The following is a 27,130-nucleotide window of genomic DNA, read 5'->3' on the forward strand; positions in this document are numbered from 1 at the left end:
GACTCTGAGGTCTGAAACTATAGACAGACTTTTTCGATAGTACCATCAAATCAATGACTTCTTCAAACTTTCTTACAAAGAGACGGCTCCATTCTCTTAAAGGCAGCATTTAAGGCAAACTATGTCAAAGATAAACTCTTTCAAAGCCACTCTCAATCTTCCCCCAAAAATCAAGTTCGACGGAATAAAATGACATCATTGGTACTGGTATTTCAGACCCTGTATCTCTGTGACTGTTAGGCAAACTAGTCCATAATGATTATAAAATCAGCTTCACAAAGTTGAATTCCCCATCCATGTACGAGCTCCATAAAAAAGCAGAATGTGCTTGGAACCAAACACGTGGCAAACACCTAATCTTAATAGCCTCGATTTGACGAGAAACCTTTGCTTGAGGTCTCGTAGATTAACTCTCACAGGAACAAAAATCACTGAAGGCCACTGACATTGTACATGACCAAAGGCAATGGCAAAGTCACAGGACTTTCTTTTTCCATCATACCACTGAAATTTCTCACCCAAGAACACAACTGCACATCTTTGCTTACAGAAAATTATTTGTTCTATGTACATGTCTATAGCTACGTATACCTTATTTTTTTATAGGTAGACTATATGATCGTGTAAATTTTGTATCTGTATGCTTTGGGGGGTAAAACAAGAATGTATTTTTTCTTCGCCATGCATGTTTATTACTTTCTTGTGCTCATATATCTTGTAATCTACTGAAACCATGAGAAAAAAACATTACCAAGTAGTCAAAACATATCCTGCCATATGCACCCAGCCATTGTTCACCCAGTGTTTTCTTGTTTGTTTTGTTTTGTTTTTTCATTGAAAATATAGGAAATGAACATTATCTATTTCACAGACAAGGTTGACAGTACTACAGCATTCGATAGTGAAGATATGATGAGATAATTTTCTCTTTTTCTTTAAAATGTTATAAAGCACACTGTCTAACAATATCAACATTCACTATCAGATGACTGGGTCTGATAGGCTTGTCAAACTTACAATCTTACCCACTGACAATTCATCTACCACACCACTCAAGGCACATGTGTTCGTGTTTTTGAAGGTTTTTCAGGGAGTCTTACTCAGTGAGTTGCACGTACCAACAAACTCACTGTTTTACGGTATTTCAGCAAATGATGGATGGAATGTGTCAACTGTTACATCACAAATCTTCATGATTTGACAAAAAGTTCCATGTAGAAAGACGGACAAACAGACAGACAGAAAGACAGGCACACAGAGATATATACAAATGTATTAATTCTCGGTATTATTAGTTAATTTCCTTGATAAAATGTTACCAATGTAAGATACCTATATTTTTCTAGAAAATACTTACAAAAATACAGGGCTCAGGCTGTTTGGCATGTTAGCCACCCTGTGAAATATAGATTAATATAATATTTTGTTTTCGCCGCCTTAAGGAGCAGCACTTGACATTGGTGTCAAGGATTTTTCTTGTCTTCGGACAGTCGTTGCTTCTGCCTCAAGTCCGTGACGGCCACGAGGGCGGTGTTTCCCAGCGAGACGACGAAGGAGAGGATGATGGGCCCAGACATGCTGACTTCTTGAGTGACCCCGGCCACGAGGGGCGAGACGGTGCGGCAGACTGACATCAGGGACTGGGACAGCCCCAGCATGGCCCCCGTGTCCTCCACTTTCCCGCGCTCGATGCTCAGGTTGGTGATGCAGACGCGGGCGGAGGCACTCGTCATGGACAGCAAGAAGTAGAGCGCCATGAAGATGTAGATGTTCGGCACGAAAACCAGCCCCACCAATGCAACTACACGGAGGATGTTCGCATGGAGGTACAGTCGCGGCACGTCGCCGTAGAGACGTACAAGATGCCCGACACCCAGAGCACAGCTGGCGCTCGCGATCGAGCCGAAGGAGATGATGCGGCCGTTTTCGGCGGGCGTTGTCTGGAACTTTTGCTCAAGGATGAGCATGAAGTTGCTGCGGAAGAGCGTCGCCGACAGCCCCTGGAGGAATCGCATGAAGAAGAGCTCGGGGCCAGAGCGGATGATATTACGAAAGGTCTGCAACGAGTTGCGGAAGTCGGCACTGAAGTCATCCTGCATGAAGTTCTTGACAGAGTCGGAGGTGGGTAGGCTGTTGCCACGGCAATGGTGATCTCTCAGGAAGAGAAGCACTACAACTGCACAGGGACATATCATGAAGTAATGAAGAACAGCGAAACATAGAAATTAGCTACCGTACTCTTCATTCATTCTGTCTTCATTCTCTCTATAATGAGGAGCAGATCAAATTGCATATCCTTTCAGTGGCAGCATATATTTCCACTGTAACATTTTACTCAGTTCATTGATGTGTACAATCATTACAGATCATTTGATGTGGGCTCCATAGCTATCACACATAAATCACTTACTGTACAGTAGTTTAATAGAGCAACATCTGAGCTATAGAAAAACAGCCAATACATTTGAAAAACTAGAGGGGCCGTCAAAGGTGGCAGACCCACGCCTTAGCGGTGCTACAGAGTAGTTGCAATACTATACTATGGGGTCAAAACTACAAGGTCATATAGAATTTCTTACTTCACTTCCACCAAAACACTCTACAATGAAAAAGAGTGCGAAGCAGTGATCTTGACATATATGGTGCTGTGTCCAAATTTCGCCCAGTGAGATAGTGCACTAGGAAATGGAAGCATACACACTGCAGTGTGACTGGGACCGAGCAAAATTTTTCCGTGATTGAGGAATGTTCCTCAAACGAAAAAAAAAATCATTATCAATATGAACAAGGCAATCGCCAAATTGTGTCTCGCCCATTCGCGTACAAGGAATTAATATTTTTTATAACACCCAGAAGTTAATTGACCTGCTTATGACCTTTGACCTTGTGGTGACCTTCAACACCCTAAGGGACATCTACCATCCAAGTTTGGTCACAAACGGACAAAGGGATCAAAAGTAATGAGCCATAATCGAAACGCGCCATAAAAACTTAACATTGGGCCATAAAAATTTGTTGACCCCTTTCTGTGACCTTTGACCTTGTGATGACCTTTAACTTCCCAAGGGACATCTACCGTCCAAGTTTGGTCACAAACGGACATAGGGATCAAAAGTTATGAGCCACAATCAAAACGCGCCCTAAAAACATAACATTGGGCCCTAAAAGTTTGTTGACCCCTGTCTGTGACCTTTGACCTTGTGACGACCTTCACCTCCCCAAGGGACATCTTCCATCTAAGTTTGGTCACAAATGGACAAAGGGATCAAAAGTTATGAGCCACAAACGAAATGCGGCCTAAAAACTTAACATTGGGCCCTAAAAGTTTGTTGACCCCCGTCTGTAACCATTGACCTTGTGGTTACCTTCAACTTCCCAAGAGACATCTACCATCACCCAAGTTTGATTGCCATTGTAACAACGTGTGCTGAGTTACGTGTGATAAGAGAGTCTTGCAAGTAAACTTTAACGTATGACCTCAAATGACCTTTGACCTTATCATGTGACCTCTTACGGCACCATAACATGAAGGTACCCCTAGTGCATCCATCACCCAAGTTTGATTGCCATTGTAGCAACATGTGTTGAGTTACGTGTGATAAGAGAGTCTTGCAAGTAAACTTTAATGTATGACCTCAAATGACCTTTGACCCTATCATGTGACCTCTTACGGCACCATAACATGAAGGTACCCCCAGTGCATCCATCACCCAAGTTTGATTGCCATTGTAGCAACATGTGTCGAGTTACGTGTGATAAGAGTCTTGCAAGTAAACTTTAACGTATGACCTCAAATGACCTTTGACCTTATCCTGTGACCTCCAACTTCACCATAACATGAAGGTACCCCCAGTGCATCTATGACCCAAGTTAGGTTGTAATCCAAGCAACTTATATGAAGTTATTTGTCAAAAGAGAGTCTTGCAGGTAAAACTTTAACATAGAAAAGAGAGTCTTGCACATACTCTTTAATATATGACCTCAAATGACCTTTGACATCATCACATGACCTCCGACAACACCATAACATGAAGATACCCCTAGTGCTTCTATCACCCAAGTGTGGCTGCCATTGCTGTAACAGTTGCCAAGTTATGCATCATAAGAGAGTCTTGCAGGTAAACTTTAACATTTGTGACGGACGACGGACGGACGACGGACGGACGCCATTTGGATCCCTTAGTCTCGCCTTCAACTCCGGTGGGCGAGACAAAAATCACCAAATATGGGCCATTTTGTGACAACAGAAAATGAACTTCCACAAAATTTTCACAAGTTCTGAAGGACTAGTCCCTCAAACAAACATAAATTTCGAAATTCTTAAGAAGATTTGAGCAGCGAAGTCCGTCGTCTAGGAGTTCTGCTTATGTATCAAAGAGCATAGAAGCGCACGCACGCATAGCGCACTGCGTGCTCTTCTATACTCTTTGTTTCGTATGGTAGCGGAAAATGTGCAAAAATAAGAAACGGGAAAATGTTCAGAGTGGTCACCCCATCATACTATTGTATGGGGTCAAAACTACAAGGTCACAAAGAATTTGCAGGGGTCAACTGATTATCACCAAAATCTAATCGATTCTTTCCTGTCAGTATCCAAACATTCCCTGAACATTTGGTACAAATCCGTTCACCCATTCTCTTGTAATCTTGTACACAAACAGACAAACAAACATACGGAACCCTTTGCAAAACCCCAGCTGCTGATTTTCATTGGCGTGGGTAAAAAAAAAAAAAAAGATTGCGTTCATCTTGGTTTCCAATAATTCCACCATACTCAGCCAACACTTCACTGGCTGCATGCAAGCCAGCCAGCATCAAGTTTCAAGACAAAAGTAATTCAAATTTACCGCAACGACCTTAAACCAGCCAAAAAATCTCATCACTTGCACTTGACCCGGAGTAATCAGGTTTCATTGGACACTCGTATTCATTATTCCCCAATGCCAAGTTATGGTTACTGTTCAAAATGAAGGACATATTGGGTGGGGGTGGGGGGGAGAAAGCAACTTGTAGCCCTACTCACGGAAACAGAATGCGAAGATGGAAGACGTTGCTACGGTGACGATGAAGAAGCCGTTCTCCAGCTCGGCCAGGTGGCCTCCAACCAGGGGTCCGACGATGAAGCCCATGCTGGAGAAGCCATTGAAGTAGCCCAGGGTTTTGGCCCTCTCCTCCTTGGGTGTGGACTGGGTCAGGATCGCCTTGGTGATGGACACACTGTGCTTGAAGATGCCTGCATCAAGAAACGATAAGAGGGCGTCAAGATAATGATACTAGTTTGGTGGTGATAATGACAGTAACAATTATGGAAGTAATTGTTGTTATATCCTTTTTATCATTAATCTAAAATGATTTTATTATTATTGTTATTATTATTATTGTCATCATTATTATTATTATTAATATTATTATCATCATCATCATCATCATATTTATTATTATCATTATCATTATCATTATTATCATGTCCATCATTGTCATTATTGTCATTATGTTCAAGATATACGCAATCACTTTTGATGCATATGTGTAGGTCAGTTGTATCACAAAACATCCTACCATATAAAATTTTTGCAATAAAGCCTAAAACATAAGGAGATATCTAATTTTTTCTCATTAAACCATAACTGTAAATGGTTCAGTCTGGAAACATTCTTATCATAAATATTATTCACATTTTGTATAACAATACTTAACATCTATCATACTGGTTCAAACCGTTTTGAAGCACTGATGATGGGTTTTTGTTTCATCTGCAAATAAATGGTATTAGTTGGTTGCTATCCAAGCTCATGAATCAACAAATAAAAAAAAAAATGACCTCTTTATACACGATATCTCTGCATTTTGGGGTAAACCCCTTCCCAAACAATCAACTACAACAGCATAACATTCAACAAAGGCAAAGGCACTATCAGGGTCAAACCAATTCCCTATCCCCCACCCCCAACATGGCTAGCGTGACAAGCTAGTACAGCAAGCGTGGCTGCGTTGCATCAGTGGTCTTCCATGGTAACCTTATAGCCACTTGCTTCCCCACTCTCCCCTTGTCTCGCTCCCATATCAGTTATCAGTATGAGGAAATCTCGTGGCAGCACAGACCATCATTCTAGAGCCACTTGACACAGACCTGTTCTCTGAATACTGCATTCAGTGTTCACTTATTCCAGGAAAGCCATTCAAAAAATTAAAAAAAAATATATCTATATCTATATCTATATCTATCTATCTATATATATATCTATATCTATCTATCTATATATATAGATATAGATATATATAATACACATGTATATATACATGTATATATATCTATGCACAGACAGACAGTGTGATATACATGTACACATATATACATGATATATCATCTACACACATACATGTATGCCAATATAATAATAATTCACAATATTTATAAGATATAGAGAAAATATACTTTTTCAATCTATAATTACATGTACATGTATACTATATAATTTGCACACAGATGTGTACAATAACACCTGATATCAACAATACATTGTTACCTCCGCCAAGGGAGGAGGTTATGTTTTTGTTACCGTTTGTTTGTTTGTTTGTCCGTGTGCAAAATAACTCAAAAAATTGGGAACAAATTTTGATGAAACTTGCAGGAGGAAAGGTTGAGAATGACACACAGAACAACAAATGATTAAATTTTGGTAGTGATCCGAAAACTTTCACGGATTTTATGAAGGATTTTCAATACTTTGGCAGGTAGGGTCAATGAACTTGGGAGTTCAAGCTGCGCATTTTTGAGGTTTTCATACATGCACCAAAGTGCGTGCTCTAGTTTCTGCCATGGCAAGGCGTGCCACGCAGTAGAGGGTTTATGATGTAACAAAGACTTCTAATTGGGAATTCGGGCGATTTTTCAGCATTCGTGTGTATGGGTGGAAATCACTGATCACTATGGAAGAGCAAGAGAAGAGCAAAATCTTCGTAAGTTTTTTCCCCGAGTGTCTTCCTACCTTGAGGTGGTATTCTGAAATCCTTCCCAGGAAGAAATTATCACATTTCATGTGATAATGCGTTATATAAATGTTGTGAATTTTCATTATTATAGCTGCTTGGCAGAGGTTTGCGCTCTCAGAGTGCTTTTCTAGTTGAATATGCTTTAAAATCATTCCAGATTGATCATCTGCATCAATGAACAGATGTCAAAGGTTCCTCTATTGTCACAGTACAACACCAATACCCAAATTATACAGGGGCATTCAGAGCGCTCTCGAATGCTCTCAGAGTGTTCCCATAAGAGCTCCCAAACCCCTCTGAACTCTATAACAACAGACAATCGGGTCCCAGTGTGCTCTTTATAGTCATACCCCTCTCCAAGACGAGGCTCAGGAACACTCCTGAAGCACTCTAAATGCTGTATAAACGGTCACTAACTATTAGTGATCCGGAAGTAGAATGGTGTGCACTGCATGTGCCTACAGTTTGTATGATAGAAGTTCCCGCACACTCGAAGGTCACCACAATACCCTTCTCAGCCACTTCACATATGGTCTCAGCAAGCACCTATTCTCTGTTAACGGACACAGATGGGCATATTCAAGTCGAAGCGCTTCCAGGAGTGCTCCTGGGCCCAACTTTGTGTATGAATGGGGTATGAGATGTCTTTTGGCTTTCTATTGGGAGGATGGGAGAGGATAGTTGAGGATAGATGAGGATGGGTGAGGATATGTGAGGATGAGTGAGGATAGGTATTAAAGGATAGGCCAGGATGGGTGAAGATAGGTGAGGATGAGAATCCGACTGAGATCTTGCAGAGAAGTTGTTACTGGTCAACCTTAAAGGGAAGTTTACCCAAATATACATGTGGATTGAGTGAATGTAGCAATTTCTGGAGAACACATTAGTGAACATTCGAGGAAAATTGGATAATCCATTAAAAAGCTGTGAATTTTTAAAGTTTTAGTGCCACTACGACTGGAAGAGAAGACTACTACAGCTTGTGACATCACATTAGAACAAGGCTATAAAGAAGATATAAAGAGAATTTCACAAAATTTCAGTTTATTTGAAAAGTACATCCTGTTCCTTTGACTTGTTGCTAATATATCAAGGGTAATATCATTTCCCCTGCTTTCTATTACAAAGAGGCAAGTCAATTGCTCTTTCACTATGGTAGAAAAATGAAATATTGTGAAATACTCTTTATATCTTCTTTATATTGTTATTCTGGTGTAAAATATCACAAGCCATAGTAGTCTTCACATCCAGCCGTAGCAGCACTACAATTTTTTAAAATTCATAACTTTTGAATGGATTATCTGATTTTCCTCAAACTTTCACTGATGTGTTCTAATTACATTGCTGCATTCACTCCCATTGTTACACCTGAGTGGGTTGAATAACTTACAACTGAATCAAGTTTGGATTATTTCAGTGAATGCTGATGAAAAAGCATGATGGCAATTTACAGCCAACTGCTGGACACATTTCAATAGTTAAAGCTTGGGTAGAGAAATCCCTGTTCCTTCTGTAAACTCATCCACTCAAAAACATAAGATATCCAATATTATAGTATACAAATGATGCACAGGATAGAGTGCGGTTTCGCCTCGTGCATGTTTCACAATTGTAAATACCCTCGAGTGCGCTACATCTCCACTAACGCCACGAAATAATCCTGTGCATCATTTGTTTTATAAAATGGGTCGAAAACTAACAGCATTTTTCACGTACCTTTGTGGGTCAATACCAGTCAGCTACATGTAGCACTCGCTCAAGTCAAAAAGTCAAGATGTCCGAAGATGTTCGTCCCAAACATTTACGCACGTCGCCCTCGGAAATCCCGCACATATAAGTACTGTGAGATGTACGTACGTATAAGAGTATACGTACGCCACATGTATGCACACAAGAAAGGCCGGCTGGCAGCCCGAACTAGAAGTTGTTTACAGGATTGACAGCGCGTATAGTAGCGCGCGACGCACTTGTAACAACTGATTGAGTGCGCACTGCTAGTGTAAACATTGTGACGTCAGGCCGTGCATGTTATAATAGTGAGAAATTAATGCACGCACACGTGACTCATTTCAGCGCTTCCAATTGGCTACATTCTTGAACCCATTTTATAATATGCATTTAAAGGAAAATGTACAATGTAAATCCTTGTAGTATACTTTGGCTACTATACTTTTGAAAATATCTTGCATCTTTCATTCATTCATAACAAAAAGAAAGTACTATACTTTCAAAACAAACTAAACTTGTATGATCTTGAAAGAAGATTCTCTTTCACTCTCAGTGATATAAATAAGACACACTGTAAGATCTGGGCACAATTCACCCACTCCTTCCAATGGCATTTCATCTGACACAAAAACAGTAGCCAAAGGAAGCCAAAAGTAAATAGCAAAGCATGTACGAGATGGTGATGTCCACAACTCAAGTCAGGTGCACCTGCACAATTAAAGAAGAAATTTATAGGAAATAATATCATATAAATTGACTGTTTTCCATCATTTAATGTTATTTTGATTAATTTCTGACATAAATCATGCAATAAAGTTGTCTCTGCTTTGAATATAAGAATCTTTATTTTCACCAAATTTGAGCACTGGAAAAAGTTTGATGTGGCTACGAAAAGTGCCAAATCTGCGACGTCACTAAATGTGTATGCAACCCAGTGGGATTTACGTATCTATAGGCAAACTGTGTGCACTTTTCAGGAAATTGGTGTGTAATTTGTCGTCAATCTAGAATAAATCGTCCGCCAAAACTATATATTCACGTCGTGAAATTGTCTGTTTGTTTGTGTTCATTGGAATCATTTTTTACACCCATAAATCTACGGAAAAACAAAGTTTTAAAAGCACAAAACCTATCGTCAGCTCAATATTCACGATTGCCGTGATCAGCTGTTCCTTCGTACAGCCACAATTTGCTGTTATTATTGACACAACAAATCGATCATTGTGGGGGAATTGCTTATAGCTGAGGTAATCTTACATACTCATGAAGGATGATAACTAAGTCAAAGAGCTGTAATTGATCGGAAATCATTTTTACACCCATAAATTTTACGGAAATACGACGTTTGAAAAGCACAAAACCTACCGTAATCAGCTCAAGATTCGCGATTGCCGTGATCAGGTGTACGCACAACAGTACCAGCAGAATCGGCAGTGAAGAGGTATTCCTTGATGCCGTGATTTCAGTTTGATTCTTCTTCGAAATGGCATGATGAAGGTTTGTTAGATAAATGTGACCTTCTTTTTCTCTTGTGTGTTGGTTTAAATTCTAATTTCTACCCCAACTTGCTAAGAAAACAGTCTAACAAAGCGGGAAACTGCAACATTTCCGTGCTGAGCAGCAGTCACGATACGCGTGTTGCATGCAAGCATGCACCGCTGCTGCAGCGATCCCCATAGTATAACACGTAGGTTGCTTGTAAACAAGGGGGTCCAATCGTGAACACGTATTTCGATCACGTGTCTTGGTAAGCAACAAGGCTGTTTATGCGTCTGGGAGACGATTTGCATAAACTTACGCATGTTTCAGACGAATTTATGAATGAAAGTGAGTAGCATGACATCATGCCATGACCATAATTGGAATAAGCAGAAGTAGAGCTTTCTGTAGGCACCAAATGTGTCAGGGTTCAACGCAGAATATCTAAGACACGATCGCCAAAAGAACAGTCATTTTTGCCATAAGCGAAGGCGATTTGGTCTTTAGATGTAAGATTTTGGCCAACTTTTGAGATTGACATCCCACTTTTCTCTCCAAAATTCCACATTTTGTAGGTTGTATTTCAAAATGTTGTTGATATCAATCAGAAACTAGAAAATTTCCCCTACAACGTGATACCAAAATGTCAATTTGGTCCCTGAGGTAGGTCATTTTTTTACCTTTTTCGGGCAGTAGCGGAAAATCACATTTGCCGAGAAGTTTCGGGTTTTGCCAGAGCAGGTCTCATATAGTCGTACGGCAAATCAGCTCATAGACATCTGGTGACGTCGCTCAAATCCGATGTTTCTTGTAGCGAACGGAGCTACGTGGTCATGGAAATTGGGCGTTTTTTCAATCTCAAAAACAGTTTGGGGGCAAAGTTACATCGTCTAAAAGATATCCAGTTTTGTTAACTAGCTTCTTAGCTTTTCGTAGATATCAAACTTGTCATATTTCTAGATTCTCTATAAATTTCTGCTTTAAGCACCGGTTAATTTGTGTTACTGCATGCAACACAAATAATGAGCTGGGCGGAAAACTCCAACCTCAATTGCTGCATCTTCGCTGTGAAATCCTCACAGGCAATTCATAGTCAAAGTCGGTGAATGTCACATTTTAAAACTGTGACTATTGAGCAATTGCTCTGTTACCTGAGCTTTCTATCACCATAACTTGAGCTTTAATGGGTTAGTTCTGCAAAGGTGAGTATGACAGTGAAACGACTAGCTCAGTGCAATCATGTTCTTACATGATTATGTGACCCTCCTACCAATTCAGTCAATAAATCGCGCACCCATACACGTGCATAAATAGTTTGTATTGCGAGTGGATACACAGCTACCACTGCACTCTGCAATGTGAACTTCAGATCAATTGACATGGCACAAAGGATTAGGCCATGCCCCCTCTTGAGAATTGATATTCAAATCACTGTTTCCAAGGTACCGTGTGTACGGTCCAATCATGTTGATAACGAATTACAATCATCATCATCATCATTATTCTAACTAAATTTGATCTCGTCACCGGAATGATATGATAGAAGGTGATACGCAGCCTATAGGTGTGACAAATATAGGGCAATAGGGCATGTATTTTATCTACACTTGTACTATGAATTTATGTATTTATCTTCTATCTGATCCCAGTAACGAGAATCAAATCTAGTTAGAATAATGACTACGATGATGGTTAAATCCGTTATTTTAAAAGCAAGACAGAGAATGTAGTATTTTTGACATTTGACTGTAATTTATATAGCCGAGGTGCCATCTGATTAAGAAGTCATTATTTTATGAACAATCCATGTAACAAATATATCCATGCGCAAAATACAATGGGTATGGATAAACCAGAATACATAAGAAAGTTTTTTACCCTTGACCAGTCTTAATCTATATCTATAGCCAAGATTGCATCTGATAAAGATGTTGTTAGTCTGTAAAAATGATCAATGCAATCCAGCAATGAGATTTTGTCTCAAGTGTACAAGGAACCGCTCCAAGTCTGTCAAATTGTACTGCCATGAATTATTGGGCGTCTGCGACCTAACTTCAGATAGAGTCACCATGTGATAAAAACCCTCGGAGTCTCTTCTGCCTACAGGTTTTGGACAGACAGCTCCCTGGAAGTTTTTAAATGGACTCTACTTCACTGACATAAAGGTGTTTAAGCACTTCAACTCACTGGTAAAATGTTACAACGATGAATGAAGATGGTAATGATGAAAAGAATTATTATGAAGATGGTACAATTGGTAGTGTTGATTTGACATCTGAATGATGATGATGATGATAATGATAGTAGTAGTAGTAGTAGTAGTAATAATAATAATAATAATAATAATAATAATAATAATAATAATGATAATGATGATAATAATCATAATAATGATATTAATAATAATAATAATAATAATAATAATAATATTATTATTATTATTATTATTATCATTATTATTATTATTATCATCATTATTATTATTACTACTACTATTACTACTATTACTACAACTGCTACTACTTATGATATCATTTATTTAACAATTACAATTACATAAATGATAATCACAATAAAAATACAACAAAAACAACAGCAATGACAAAGTAACAATCAATACAGAAAATATTTGTCCATGTTCTACCTGTACACAATAGTATATCATAATGGTATTGCAACGGTTCAAAGTTTGGGATTTCGCCTCTGACAAAGTTTCCACTGGGATCGAAAGCTATGGCCTTTTGTGTGGGATAACATTCTTGGCACAACACTAGCCAAATGAAGGTTAGATGTGGAATTCCTCAAAAACAGGAAGGAAATTATCTCAAACCAATCCAATGACTTACAATAGCTTGAGGTCACTATATTGTACAGACGCTTTTTTGGACAGCGATCAAAACCTCCAATCAGATGGGAGATATTCAGCATTAAAGGCCAGTCCAAAATTCAGACTAAAATACACCTCGTCAACTAATAAAAACAAACAAACAAACAAACAAACCAGCAAACACAAAATCCTAAAACAGAGTTAAGGAGTGAGGAGCTTCCCCAGTCATGTGGTAAACCAACATGGGGTGTGGGGGATGGAGGTTAAAACAAAATCTTTTCCAGACAACATTTCACTCACTTGGACCTAAATAATTTTCTTTCCTTTTTTTGTGTGTCTTTTCTTGTACTCATCATTACAAGCACTCCATAATGACATTGTGCAGTTTCTGGGCAATGTCCAGGGACCTGGGTGAAAAGTGATACCTAAATTAAATTGTGTAAATGCCTTGCCGGCATTTGCGGGAGAAAGACGATACAGAGGGTACGCTTTCACGCTGAAACTTGAGAGACGATGACTCACTTGAGAACAATTAATCAAAGGCGATTTATTTCAGTCAGTGTGAGGAACCTTGAATGTGACACTGGGCTGACCCATTCATCTGGAGGGGTGTCCGGTCTTTTGTTCTCACAACGGACTAATGGTGTGACTACTTCCTTGAGTACACTAGTTCATCATGCTGTTTCTATCTTAATTCAGTTTACCTTTTCACAGTAAAGGCTATAGGATTCATCTTCCCACCTCTTCAAAAATCTATATCTCTATCTGTGTTTAGTATTTCATGAACTTCACGTCAACTTTACTTTCTTGCGCAGACTCTGACATCACTAGTTTATCGCGTAAGATCTAATCTGTGTATACTTCCTTTCAAACACACACGCTGTTCCTGTTCCCTATCGATTTCTCTTGTTCTAGTTTCCAGCAACTTCTCATGTGACTTCACATCCAATCACTCGTACCAGAAAATGACCTCTTTTAAAACTTGATTTTGAAATGTGATGCAAAAACTTCACATATTTCACAAACACATCAAGATGCAAAAAAAAGAAAGAAAAAAAAGTCTGTCTCAAGTGGTTTTGTTTTACAGCTTCTTGATACAATGTACATGTACGTATGTACTTTGTCTTGCAAATGAAACATATTTTCATTTTTCTAGCAAATTATAGAGCACTTGTACCTCTTCCAGAAAGCAGGGGGAATAACATTATTTTTAATATACATCAGTAACAGGTGCAGGGAATGTGCACTTTTCATTGAAAAAAAAAAATTAAAATTTATGGAATTCTCTTCATATTTTCTTTATACTCTTTTCCTTATATGTGATGTCACGAACCATAGCAGTCCTCTCTTTCAGAGACGGTGGCATCAAAATATTTAAGAGTTCCTGAACTTACCAACAGATGGTCTGATTTTCTTTAAACTTTCTCTGATGTATTCTACCAATACTGCTGCATGCACTCAATCCACATGTAATACTTGGGTTTCATTCCCCTTTGGCCGTCTGCATGCCTCATTAAAGGACAAGTTCACCTTCACAGACATGTGGGTTGAGTGAATGCAGCAATATTAATAGAACATATCAGCAAGAGTTTGAGGAAAATCAGACAATCCGTTCAAAAGTTATGAATTTTTTAACTTTCTGCTCAGTCACAGATGGATGAGAAGACTACTATAGCTTGTGATGTCACATGTGTACAATGATATAATAAAAGAATAAAGAAAATCCAACATATTTTCACTTTTCTCGCATACCAAAACAACACTTGACTTCTCTCTTTCAGAAGGCAGGGGAAATAACATTAACCTTAACATACATCAGTAACAAGTCGAAGAAATGTGCACTTAATTCAAAAAGTAAAGTTTTGTGAAATTCTCTTTTTATTTTCCTTATATCGTTGTACGCATGTGACATCATACACTGTAGTAGTCTTCTCATCCAGGAGGGACTACAAAGAAACTTTAAAAAAATTTGTAACTTTGGAATGGATTGTCGGATTTTCCCCAAACTCTCACTGATGTGTTCCACTAATATTGCTGCATTCACTCAATCCACATGTATAATTATTATGAAGGTGAACTTGTCCTTTAATTTCCTGCCCATAGGTATATGTGTGAAATTTGTACACATTTGACTATTAAAGTGGCACAGATAGGGTTAATAAACTCACCTAGTGGTATCCTAGCCAGCAGGTATAGTGGAAGAAGTTAAGTATACCTAGTGGTATCTTGCCAGGAGGTAGTAGAAGTTAACCCACCAAATGGTATCCTAGCAAGCAGTTACAATGTACGTTATATCCTAGCCAGCAGGTGAGTAGTAGTTGACCCACGTAGTGATATCTTGAATAGCCAGCTGGTAGTACTAGAAGTTGACCCACCTATAGCGGTATCCTAGCCAGCAGGTAGTACTAGAAATTGACCCACCTAGCAGTATCCTGGCCAGCAGGAATAGTGGAAGAAGTTAACTCACCGAGTGGTATCCTAGCCAGGAGGTAGTAGAAGATGGAGGGGGCCACGCCCATAAGGATGTACCCCAGTGAGGTGAAGAAGAGACAGATTAGGAGACTCCGCCTCCTCCCGGACACATCGCTCCATCTCCCCTGAAATGAGGATAAAGCAAGAAGGCATGTCATCACATCTAGAGCTCTTTCCTTTTTTGTAGAATCTCCTCCATAGTGTGCTGTTTACGAATGGTACTTGTTAAAGGCTTGATGAACTTGTTAACAGGCTCAACACTGTTCATCGAGTCCATGATGGTTGATAATTCAACACTGACCACAATATCAAAAAGAAAAGTTGAGGAATTTAAACATTTCCTTTGTTCAAAAAAAAGAAAAACAAAACAAAGCAAAACAAAAACAAGAGTGATAATGGTCACAACTTCATATCCAGATTAGCTGGGGTGGTATCACTACATCACAAATCTTCCATATAGATACATAAATATGTAGAATGGTAGAAGTCTCAACAAACCAGATATAAAAATTATAAAAGTTTAACATCTTTTCACTAAGTATCCATATACTTACCCCAATTAGCTGAGGTGATATTAAAAGTAATCAACCCATAAATCTCTCAATGATTTCTGCGTAAACTGTCATATATATAGAATTTTATGTGCGTGTGTGTGTGTGTGTGTGTGTGTGTGCAGTTATTTCACAACTACAACCCTTTTCCCCATAAGCAACGCAAGGTTATTCTTATTGTCACACAACAACATATTGATACAAAGCATTTGAGTTTGTTTTGAGCTCACATCAAAGACATCAATTCAGCAAAGATTTGTGTGAAAGTCTGTGGCTGCCTTGCAGGGCCACGACATCACCACAGAATCTAATTTACATATATTGAAATGCAGTGACTACAGTACTTTCATCAGTTTCATCACTGCTTCTTACATACAAGTGAGCTTCATAGGGTTGGCTTTGATGCAACCTTTTCTGGCCTGTATGAGTGATTAAACTCCTTATGAAAGCCAACATGAACACGGTGTTAAGTAGAACTGTAAAATACAATGGCTTCCATTTGCCATAAAATACACGTCGGTATCGCTTCATTTCTTACAGCATCAGATCATGATCAGAATGCTGTCATATACTCCCTGAATGAGGCTTTTTATTTCAAGGCTACACAGCAAGTATTCTTAACAACAGGAAAAATCTTTTTTAAAACACGGCATTCATTACATGTTCAACCATTGGTATAGAAAGTCTCCCATTCTTTGCGGCACAGTTCGCACTCGTGGCTTCAAGCCTTGAGAGCACTCTAACATCTTAATGAGGATAACCATGCCATTAGAAGGCAATCACGTATTCCCCTTAAAATGAAAGTAGGTATGAATGGTCATTCTGGAGATAGTCCAGCGAAAAGTCCCATTTCTTTAATGACTTATCCCATCGCAACTGAACTCAAACAATTCTTTCCTGAGGGTTATTATGCCACCCAAAAGTTTCAGTTTCATCTTCTAAATAAGATGAAATGAATCTAAATATCTCACTGCACTACAGTACTTGCATCCTATGCTATAAATGCAAGCACAGGCGTCTTCGAAGTGGCAGTCTAATCACCAGTTTGGTCTATAGAGGGGGCACTTGCTCTGTCAGTGCTGGTACTAAGTGCACACATCTATGCCTACATAGGTGGGATTTTGAAGTTCCTTTGGTCATATTCTTGATCTGGGATTAAATGTACACAAGAGGTAAGAGAAAGCTCTAAAACATAATGATGGAATAAAAAGACACAAAAGCTGAAGAGTCAAACCTGTGTCTGTTTCATCTGTTAGTTTCTGGAGAAAAGAATTCAATTTTTTCCTGCTGTGTGACTCTCATGTGAGTTGGATAGTGCACACATAAGAAAAAGGTAACCCCTCGGTTTAAAATGTGCAATGTCTAGGGTGATTGATTAATTATGAATAAAAACAATCCTGTGGAACTGCCCTCCAGCTATTAAACATTTGATCCATGTGACTTCTATTTTTTCAACCAATTATTTGATCCAGGTGTGCTGTGATATAACCCGAAGGGGAATCATGGCCCCTCACGAGTAGTGAGTTAAAGGGATGGTAGAGTTTTGGTAGAGACGGGGATTCAGGTTTTAACTTGTCACAAGATGATTAGAATCTTCTTCTATGAAATATCAAAGAGCATACAATTCTAAGAGGAATTCAAAGTTTATTCGACAAAAACTGGTTTTGAAATGGCCGAGATATCCAGAAACAAAGAGGTCCTAATAAAAGGTGGGTCCCATCTCTTATTAGGACCACCCTGTTTTACTTTGTTTTTGATATATCTCAGCCATTTCAAAACCAATTTTCATCAAATAAACTTTGAATTCCTCCTAGAATTGTATGCTTTTCAAAATCAGAATGGTTTCTGATTGATAAAAAGTAAAAGCCTGAATCCTCACCTCTACCAAAACTATACCATCCAGGGGTCGCACTTAACACTAGCCAGGCGGACTACTTAGAATCAAATTTGACACTGAAGCAATATTTTGGCTAGCCAGACGGACTAGTTACTTCAGAATTTTATGATTTTTAGCTAGTCCGACATGATTTTGGGTGGCCAATGGCCAGCGGACCATCGCCAATTTCGAACCCTGCCATCCCTTTAAAATACAACAACCACAGTTTCAGACAAGCACTAAACATGACTGATGTCCGGCATGTAGGTAGTATGTGCATCATCATTTATGGCACTCTATTCAACAAAGATATGATATCCATCTTATAGAGAGCATGAATTCTAAATACTGGGCATTCAGTCGATACATGCCTTGAAACCACACCCTCTCAAAGGCATCTAATTGTGAAAATGTGGTTAAAAACTAGGGGCTTACTACAATAAAGTCACTTGTCACTCTGAACAACCATCTTTAGCGAACCATAACTACATCTGAGTATGTTACTAGTAGTAGAACAGAAAGAGAGTGTACCCTCTAGTTATCAAAAGCTTTGGGGAATCCCAGTCGTTGCTTCGCATTCTAGTTACAAGACACGTAGGAGCTTTATGCGCTAAATCATCACAGCACTATAATACAACTAAATGATGTCTCTTCCTCTGTACCCTATTCTCTCTCTCTCTCTCTTTCTCTTTCATAATACGGATAACATGATACTAACTCAGTATGATAATAATAATGATGCAGTAAGGTGCACTGTCAAGAGTACATACAGTGTCATTGGGAGGGGGGAGGGGGAGCCCTGTTTGATAGAGCAGGATTTTTTTTTCTTAAAGGCACATTCACAAGATGCCCCTTCCCTAAGTTTTTTTTTTCTCTCTCTCTCTCACTTTCAGCATTGCCCTCCCCCTTCTCTCTCTCTAACACTCACCTACATAGCACCTCACATCTGTGCATGACCTCTGCTGACCCCATACATTGATGACATGCAGGCTATAGGAATCATAATTGCACAACACATCCACTCTTTTTTTTCCCTTGTATTTTGATTCACCATATCCACAAGGTTCAGTACCATTATTGCTGTTGGCAGCATTCTCTACTGCCTGTGTACGACAGATTGAAGTTTGCACTACACAAATCCAAAAATTTTCAGGTGCACATCACGAGACTTACACCCACAAATCATACAGCCAATGAGTTATACGGCCCATGAGTCATACAGCCCATAAGTTTGACACTGAGCAAACAAGGCCCACGAGACCGACACATTAAGCCCCATGTTGTATCTGTCAAACTCGTGGGCTGTTTTTGCCTTGTGTCAAACTAATGGGCTGTATGACTAGTGGGCTTTATGACTCCTGGACCTCATTTCGAAGTCAAACTCGTGGGCTGTATGACTTGTGGGTGTCGGTCTCGTGGGATGACCCCAAATTTTCTGCGCTTTTTCCAGATATACAATCGACTACAGACACTTGTAAGCTGGGTGAGTAGGCGACTTGTTGAAAATTGCCATGGCACGTCGATGAGAATGAGAAGGCATGAAGGCAACTCCTCAGAACACACCAAGGCACCTTGCTTGAGAAAACAAAGAATAGCAGAACAAGGTGCCTCGCTGCCTTGGTGAGTCTTAAAACATTGCTGTCTTGCCGTCTTGTCCTCGAACAAAGTACTAAGGCCAGTTTCTGACCTTCTCATCTATACGGCAGCACCAGGGCAAGTTCTAACAAGTCACCTCCTTGCCACATATTGCAAACCCCTAACAAAGCAGCATGCCGACTTCTTGAGAAACCGTTACTCCTGCCTACATTCAGCAGCAGTTTACACATTCTTTATATGTTGCTGAGACTGGGCCAGTCTAATAGCACCCTGCTCATTCAAAGACAATGTAACTATCCTGCTGTGCCTACAATTACTTGTATGTTATGTAACGTAATACTCATCTCCAACTCTTGGTACAGCTATATTCCTACCATGGAAAAAACTTTCTTTTAGTAAATGGGACCTCCATTTTTTTTTCTCTCTCTCTCTCTTTTATGTGTATATTACATCAATATCAACATCAATATCTCTCACTAGAGGGGACAGTACGATTACATGCAACATTGCTCAGCTACACTCAGGAATCAAACCTGGGTAATTTGTATAGGGAGGCAGATGCGCTACCAACTGAGCCAAATCACCACCTTATGGAAAAGACTGAACATTGAAATCAGGAGTTTCAACGGATACACATCTGCATCTCGATACTAACCACAAGTGGACTCGAAAGCAGCTGTAGAGTCCCATAAATGGAACCTGAAAGCAAGCAAAAAAAAATTTTACACAGACAAATAAAAATGCTTAGTCATCTTGGTAACAACAAATCCTTTAAACATAATGTACTGGCAGTCTTAATAAATTACACAATCTAACCATCAGGAACGTGTATATATGGCCTTCAGTTCTGGATAAGTGGAATGCTGTAGTGTCTTGGTAGTGCAGGACAGAGGTATCAAATTATCAGTCATACAAATCATCATCACATACACTGGCACTGAAAAAGTGCACTGAAGTTTAAGGCTTGATTCCACGTGGTCCAGTACAATGTCTTTGCAGCCTTCCTAACCAAAAACTTGAGTTTACAATGTTCCCATTTGACATTGATCTGCAACAAAGGATGACTATCCCCCATTTTCAATGAAACAAAACCAGCAGGCAGAATTCATTTGTTAAAATCAGCACAAATGAAATAGTATATGCGGCTGTGCATCACAAAACAAACAAAAAGTTGCACCCTTCGATTGTATGTGAGGACTCAAAAAAAAAAAGGTGAAATGGGTCAACAAAGTCAATCTTGAGTTTTTCATATCTCCTGAAAGTTATTCTTCTTCTATATTATACCTAAGTTTGGGATCATGAAATGAATTGGAAAGTGTGTTTGCAGCAGTTTCTCTACAATCCCTTTTCTGTAGACTTGAGTGATCAAGGTATGTCCCCTTTTCATTTCTTGAAAATCCTAATAGCACATTCTTCACTTTCAACTCTAATAATTTTTGAAAGGATGAGGTTTCTGCTTTGAAAGTTAGCATCAATCATGGCCAGAATGTGTTGATAGATCATGCTCAATTTCAGCTTAATCTGATAATCCCTTCATTGTTGTTGCTCCAGCGGTTTACATCCTGTTTTTTTGTCCCATTCATCACACAGCTAGCACAGCATGGTAAAGAGTAAGTGCTTGAAGATCGGAGAGACCCTGTACTGTCTTCAGAGCCTCTTTTCTCAGTTCACACTTTTCCAGAGTGTGTACTTTCTTTCCAATATTTAGATATGTTAGGAGAGTCCAATTGAATGGACTTATACATCATTTTAAAGCCTAGAGTCTGCTCTTTCAGAATCTGCCCTTAAATAAAAATCCATGTCTGGCGACTTTTTGTTGGCTTTGTGATGCAGGGTCACATATTATGTCATGAATAATGAATGTCCTTGTTTTGTCCCCCCCCCCCCCCCCCTTGCAAGAAAAGAACAAAAACAAAAAGGTGTGATATCTTTGCATGGACTCGCATAATGACATAGTAATACAAACATGTCTGGTTGTAGGCTCGTCAAAGGTGTCTTATCATATCAATCAGTCCTTCATTGGACACAAGATGGCACTCTTACAGGTAGCACTATTACAACTAAACTTAGAGTTTGATTGCAAAACAAGTTAATTCCATTTGTGCTTATTTGAGATATATTTGTGATTAAAGCTGCAAAAAAAAAAATAAGAAGAAAATATGGGGTATTTTCAATCATAACTTCCAAGAATATTGCATGTTATGTAACAAGTTAGGCATTGCTGGAAAAGTTTTCTTTAAAGGACAAGTCCACCTTCATAAGGATTGAGAGAATGCAGCAATATTAGTAGAACACATCAGTGACAGTTTGAGGAAAATCGGACAATCCGTTCAAAAGTTATGAATTTTTGAAGTGTCTGTGCAGATACTGCTGGATGAGAAGACTACTACAGTGTATGATGTCACATGCATACAACGATATAAGGAAAATATAAAGAGAATTTCACAAAACTTTACTTTTTGAATAAAGTGTACATTTTTTCGACTTGCTACTGACATATGTTAAGGGTAATATTATTCCCCCTGCTTTCTGAAAGAGAGAAGTCAAGTGTTCTTTTGTTATGCGAGAAAAGTGAAAATATGTTGATTTTTCTTTATTCTTTCTTTATGTCGTTGTACTCATGTGACATCACAAGCTATAGTAGTCTTTTCATGCAGCCGTGACTGAGCAGAAACTTCAAAAATTCAGAACTTTTGAACGGATTGTCAATTTTCCTCAAACTCTCACTGATGTCTTCTACTATTATTGCTGCATTCACTCAACCCACATGTCTATGAAGGTGAACTTGTCCTTTAATTTCACTCAATCTGATTATGGAGTAACTTTAAAATGTTAAAAAATGGCGCTTACCCATTTTACAATCAAATTCTTTCCTTGTCTTCTTTCCCTTTCTCTTTACCACTCAATTGTTCTTCTCAATTCTCCTCATGCTTCCAAGTATTCTCCCTCCATCAACACAAGCTCAAATTCTGATACGAATTGAGAATGCAGTTTCACCCATGCTCAACTTGGCTTTGATTTAAACAGTGTAGGATCAATTGAATAGAAAGTTCTAAAGAGGTTTCATCATACCTTGACCTGAACTGATAGAGCTTTTTAAACTTTCAAACTTAAAGGGATCGTATAGTTGTGGTTGTGTCCTAACTTCAGGTTTCTAACATTTTTGGTGAGATGAGAAACCTCTTATGAAATATGAAAGAGCATGTGATTCCAAGAGGAATTCAATGTTTATTTGATGAAAAATGGTTTTCAAATGGCTGATATATTCAAACCAAAGCGATCCTAATAAAAGGTGGGACCCATCTTTTATTATGATCACTTTGTTTTACTTTGTTTTTGGATGTCTCAGCCATTCCAAAACTGATTTTCATCAAATAAACTTTGAATTCCTCTTAGAATGGTATGCTCTGTACTAGATCATACAGATGTGGTTTCTTGGAATCTCGCAAAAAGTTAAAAGCTCAATCCTCATCCCCACCAATATACCTTTACCGACCCTTTAAAATGTTACATAATTTTCAGGAAAGTGATACTAGTTAGTGGCGACCAACATATACATATCATATAATGCAAATTAGACAAATCTATGAGGTCATGGCTCCACAAGCCTCTCCAATGACTACGACACACAAAACTTCATAATTTGTCCCATCTCAATGTGGAATCAAAAAAAAAAACCTTGTCCTTCCTATCAAATATTAGCTGCATTCAGTTATCCAGTAATTATGACATTCAGGGACAAAGAATTGCAGTCACCAAATCAAAAAGAAGACATAATTCTTTTCATTTTTTTTTTTCTCTTTAGTACGAAATAGTAGGAGAGTACTCAGTGAGTTTATGGCTCAGTTCAGTTGTAACTAATGTCACAGTTCAGTGAGAACATGGCGAAACCTTTCTTATAAATCCAGCTTTTTTGCTTTAAATGTCCAATTTTGATGACATTTCCATTATTTTCTTGATCTGATTTTGCTCTTATTATTGCAGTCATTTCTGATCTGACATGTAGTGGCATTTTACTGCAAGAGTAATCAGTTATGGGGAGAAGCAATTTGAAAATTTTAGGATCTCATATACACGTTCATGTGATACAAAAGTCAATGCAAAATGTTAAAATAATCTACATTTAATGAAACGGTAAGTTAGTATTTAAGCTCATATGGTCTGAGTTTAACATTCTTTTTTGTTCCGTACATGCTGCTGTTAGACAACACATTTGACCTCTCCGGACTCTAAAACTTACCTGATAAACCCACATATGTTGGAGACCCACCCAATTGTGTGGCATGTCTTGTAATGTTAGGAACAAGCATTGCAACAGCGAACAAGTCCTGTTTGAGATAACAATGAAGAAAGCAAAGACAATTACTTGTACAATGAACAAGTAAATATTGTTACTACTGTAGTTTAAGTTATACAATCAGGATGTAAAATCCAAATCTGTTGACGTCTGAGCTGTTGTATACTGTCTGTGGATAAATTTTCATGGTACCTGGTACATAACTTTTGCGCATTTTGCACTACTCTTGGCTAGCACGAATTCTAAAACCCGCGAAAATATCTTCACGATTTTCTCTGCACATTTTGAATGGGTTGACAATCATGCAACGGTGCAAATTTAAGAACCCACGAATATGTTTTTGAGCCGCTCAGTGCGAAACTTTAATCGCACTAAAATTTGGATGTTTACAGTAAAACAAATAGTGAATGGTCTTAACTCATTCAATCGAACAAGATTTCGCACTCAGTGACAGATGAGGAGCACTATTCAACTCGGTTTTGCCTCGTTCAAAGGCCTCTATCTTACACCTTGTGTCGAGTTTCATACCATCTCACTCATGACCATTCACTATTTGTAGTTGTATACTAAATGGTAGGGAAGGATAGTCCTGTGAATGTTGATCTCCTGGTCAAATCAGCAGTGTTGAAGACTTTACATGGTAGGCTAGGCAAACTGTTACTGTCTTGTGTATGGATATCAGACAAAAACAAAATGTTTGTGTGCCAAAACAAAACTTGCACAGATCATTTTTGAAAATGGCTTAACTTTTTAAGCTGTAGTTTTGCAAAACTGTAACTACAACTCTAGCGGACTATTCCGTGCATATGTTTTCACTAAATCAGCATGGTATTGGTGACCAGGTCAAAGCCAAACATGCAAATTAATTAGATTAGGTGATGACGTCATTACTTCATAACCTCTTATCAACATTGGTTTCTACCTCAAGCCAAAGATTAGAAACACAAAAAAACAGAAGGGTGAAAACATGTTTGGCTTGGTTGACAACTTGCAAATTTTGATGATATAATCAATATCCAATGTTCTGTGAAAACATGTGAAATTTCAAAAATCCTCCAATTCCCAGCCCCCCCCCCCCCCTTCAATTCATTTCATTATCATGGTTTCGATAACACCTCTTGACCTCGTTATTCCGTTCATCTGTCGATCTGATTTTACAGTCACAGTCTACACTACAAATCACTGTAGACTCTAACCGCAGCACGTACCGAGTGGTTACAGCCCCCTGCCCCGCGCCGGGGTTATGTAGACTCTAAAGTCTAACCGGGTTAGATCCCACGGCTTAGAACTAGACTTTTAGTTACAATTTAGTCTAACAGTTGTTAGAGATTGCTAGACCTAGTCTAACCGCAGCAGCGACCCCATACGGACAAATACGTACTGTGTTACAGCGCCCCGCGACGGGGTTAGACCTAGTCCAAATTAACCACTGTAACAGATGTTTACTCTACACAGCAAACTTGTTAGTGTTGTGGAGAATCAATTCAATCATCAATGTTTTGAACTTTTTAATTTTTAGAGGTTTAGGTCTAAAACAGTTTATTCAGAATTGAACATCAAGTCATGAATACGACATGATATTTATAATTATAGACTTGGAGCATTTTTTTGACACTTAATAGCGAGTTCTGAGTTATTTAGTGAAAGTTATACGAATTATACATTACGAATAGGTCAAACAACATATCATCATGTTATCATGATCATGCTGGTTACTCGTTCCGCAGTAGCGTACAACGAGCATAATTTGGCCGGAAAGTCCGGGGGAGATGATTGTCAGTGGCCGGGCGGCCGCCCGGTGTACCGTGGCGAGTCAGTGTGCTGGCTAATACGTGGCACCTGCATGCACTAACACTTAACAGTGCTACCGGTCGACCGGTTAAGAAGTCAACACGTAATCTAGTAATTATAAAGTCACATTCAAATATTGCTATGCTGCCTTTATACTTACTAAAAACCCGAAGGCGTATAAACTGTAGGTTAAGAGACGAGAACTTTTCTCGCCTTTTGTAGGAGAGGAAGAATTCTCACAATCAAGGTGAACCATGTTGACGACTTCTTGATTGCATTAGTCTAGTTTACCATCCGTCTTTTAGGAAAATGGAGTGATCGTTTATGTTCAGGATGCACATCAAGCAATGGCAAAATGTATGAAAAAACTGGATAACATAGACTAATATAATTTATAAAAACGGAGCTTTACTTTCAATTTGCACTTATTGATTATGCACAAAAGTCAATGTGGGTGAGTTATAAGTGCAGGAATGGATGACTGTGAACAAGCTGAAACTCAATGAAGAGAAAACAGTTTCTTGTTCTCGCCTCCCAACGCCATCTTAAGCTTCTACAGGACATCAAACTTGCTCTTGGTACAATTCTCATCTCTCCATCTGATCATGTGCGCAATCTTGGAGTTATCTTTTCCTCTGATGCAAAGATGAGCATGCAGGTTTCACAGATCTGTAAGTTAGCTAACTACTACATCAGAGATCTGTGGAAGATCAGAAAATTTATTGATGCTTCTACTTGTCATGCAGCAGTCCGTGCATTGGTCTTATCGCGACTTGACTACTTAACTGTAATGCTCCTCTTGGCGGAATCAGTCAGGCTGATGCGGATCGCTTACAGAGAGTTCAGAATGCTGCCTCTAGACTAGTGTACCATGTTCGTTCACGTTCTCATGCCACACGTCAACTCCACTGGCTGCCAATCAAAGCAAGAATATCCTTCAAGCTTCTCCTGCTGGTCTACAAAGTAGTCAACAAAAGGGCTCCAGAGTACATTGAGGAGTGTCTGGTACGACACTCTCACTCTAGGCGCACTCGTCTGTCATCATCCGTTATCTTTACACAAACACACACAAAAAAAAAAAAAAAAAAAAACTAGCCGGAGATGCAGCTTTCTCTTCTTGTGCTCCTAGGCTGTGGAATAAGCTCCCTCCTCTTCTCAAATCTTCACCCACACTCGATCATTTCAAACAAAACTTGAAGACTTATTTATTTTGATGTCCCTTTATGTGCACTGGACTTGTACTGTCACTGCCTGGTATTTTGTATATTATTTTATCTCCTATGGCGACCAGGGATGACATGTCATAGCGCTTTGCATCCAGTGGAAAAGGCGCTCTATAAATGTCTATTATTATTATTATTATTGTTATTATTATTATTATTATAAGCAACAAAGATTTTTCTCCTCACCCTGTCCCTATACTCATACATGTACATAGTAAGCTCTATGGAAGGAACTACCTTGGCAATATATAGTTCTATGTAAAATGACAACATCTGGAATCAGTTTGACATGATGTA

At 38.8% G+C, this 27,130-nt stretch overlaps 1 protein-coding gene across 1 annotated transcript; it reads right to left on the bottom strand.

Annotated features, from left to right (window-relative positions):
* Positions 1-1,398: 1,398 nt before the first annotated feature.
* LOC139737334 (major facilitator superfamily domain-containing protein 9-like) lies at positions 1,399-25,877 on the bottom strand. Its single transcript, XM_071648012.1, has 6 exons — positions 25,771-25,877; positions 23,763-23,850; positions 20,178-20,221; positions 15,495-15,624; positions 5,024-5,233; positions 1,399-2,176 (listed from the first exon to the last, which is right to left on the bottom strand). Exons 1-6 carry the CDS (start codon positions 25,864-25,866, stop codon positions 1,464-1,466), a joined length of 1,281 nt encoding a protein of 426 aa, XP_071504113.1. The 5' UTR covers positions 25,867-25,877; the 3' UTR covers positions 1,399-1,463.
* Positions 25,878-27,130: the final 1,253 nt, after the last annotated feature.

The sequence above is a fragment of the Diadema antillarum genome, unplaced genomic scaffold, assembly GCF_040938485.1.
Source record: "Diadema antillarum isolate AM-2024a unplaced genomic scaffold, OU_Dant_1.0 seq00000689_RagTag, whole genome shotgun sequence".
NCBI lineage: Eukaryota > Metazoa > Echinodermata > Echinoidea > Diadematoida > Diadematidae > Diadema > Diadema antillarum.

Bases quoted from the DNA above. Each gene is read 5' to 3' on its own strand.
- LOC139737334 (XM_071648012.1), bottom strand. From the start codon at position 25,866: ATGGTTCACCTTGATTGTGAGAATTCTTCCTCTCCTACAAAAGGCGAG. The intron at 23,851-25,770 runs GTAAGTATAAAG...TATCTCAAACAG, and splicing joins TATACGCCTTCGGGTTTTTA to GACTTGTTCGCTGTTGCAAT. The intron at 5,234-15,494 runs GTGAGTTAACTT...TTCTTGATGCAG, and splicing joins CCTGGCTAGGATACCACTCG to GCATCTTCAAGCACAGTGTG.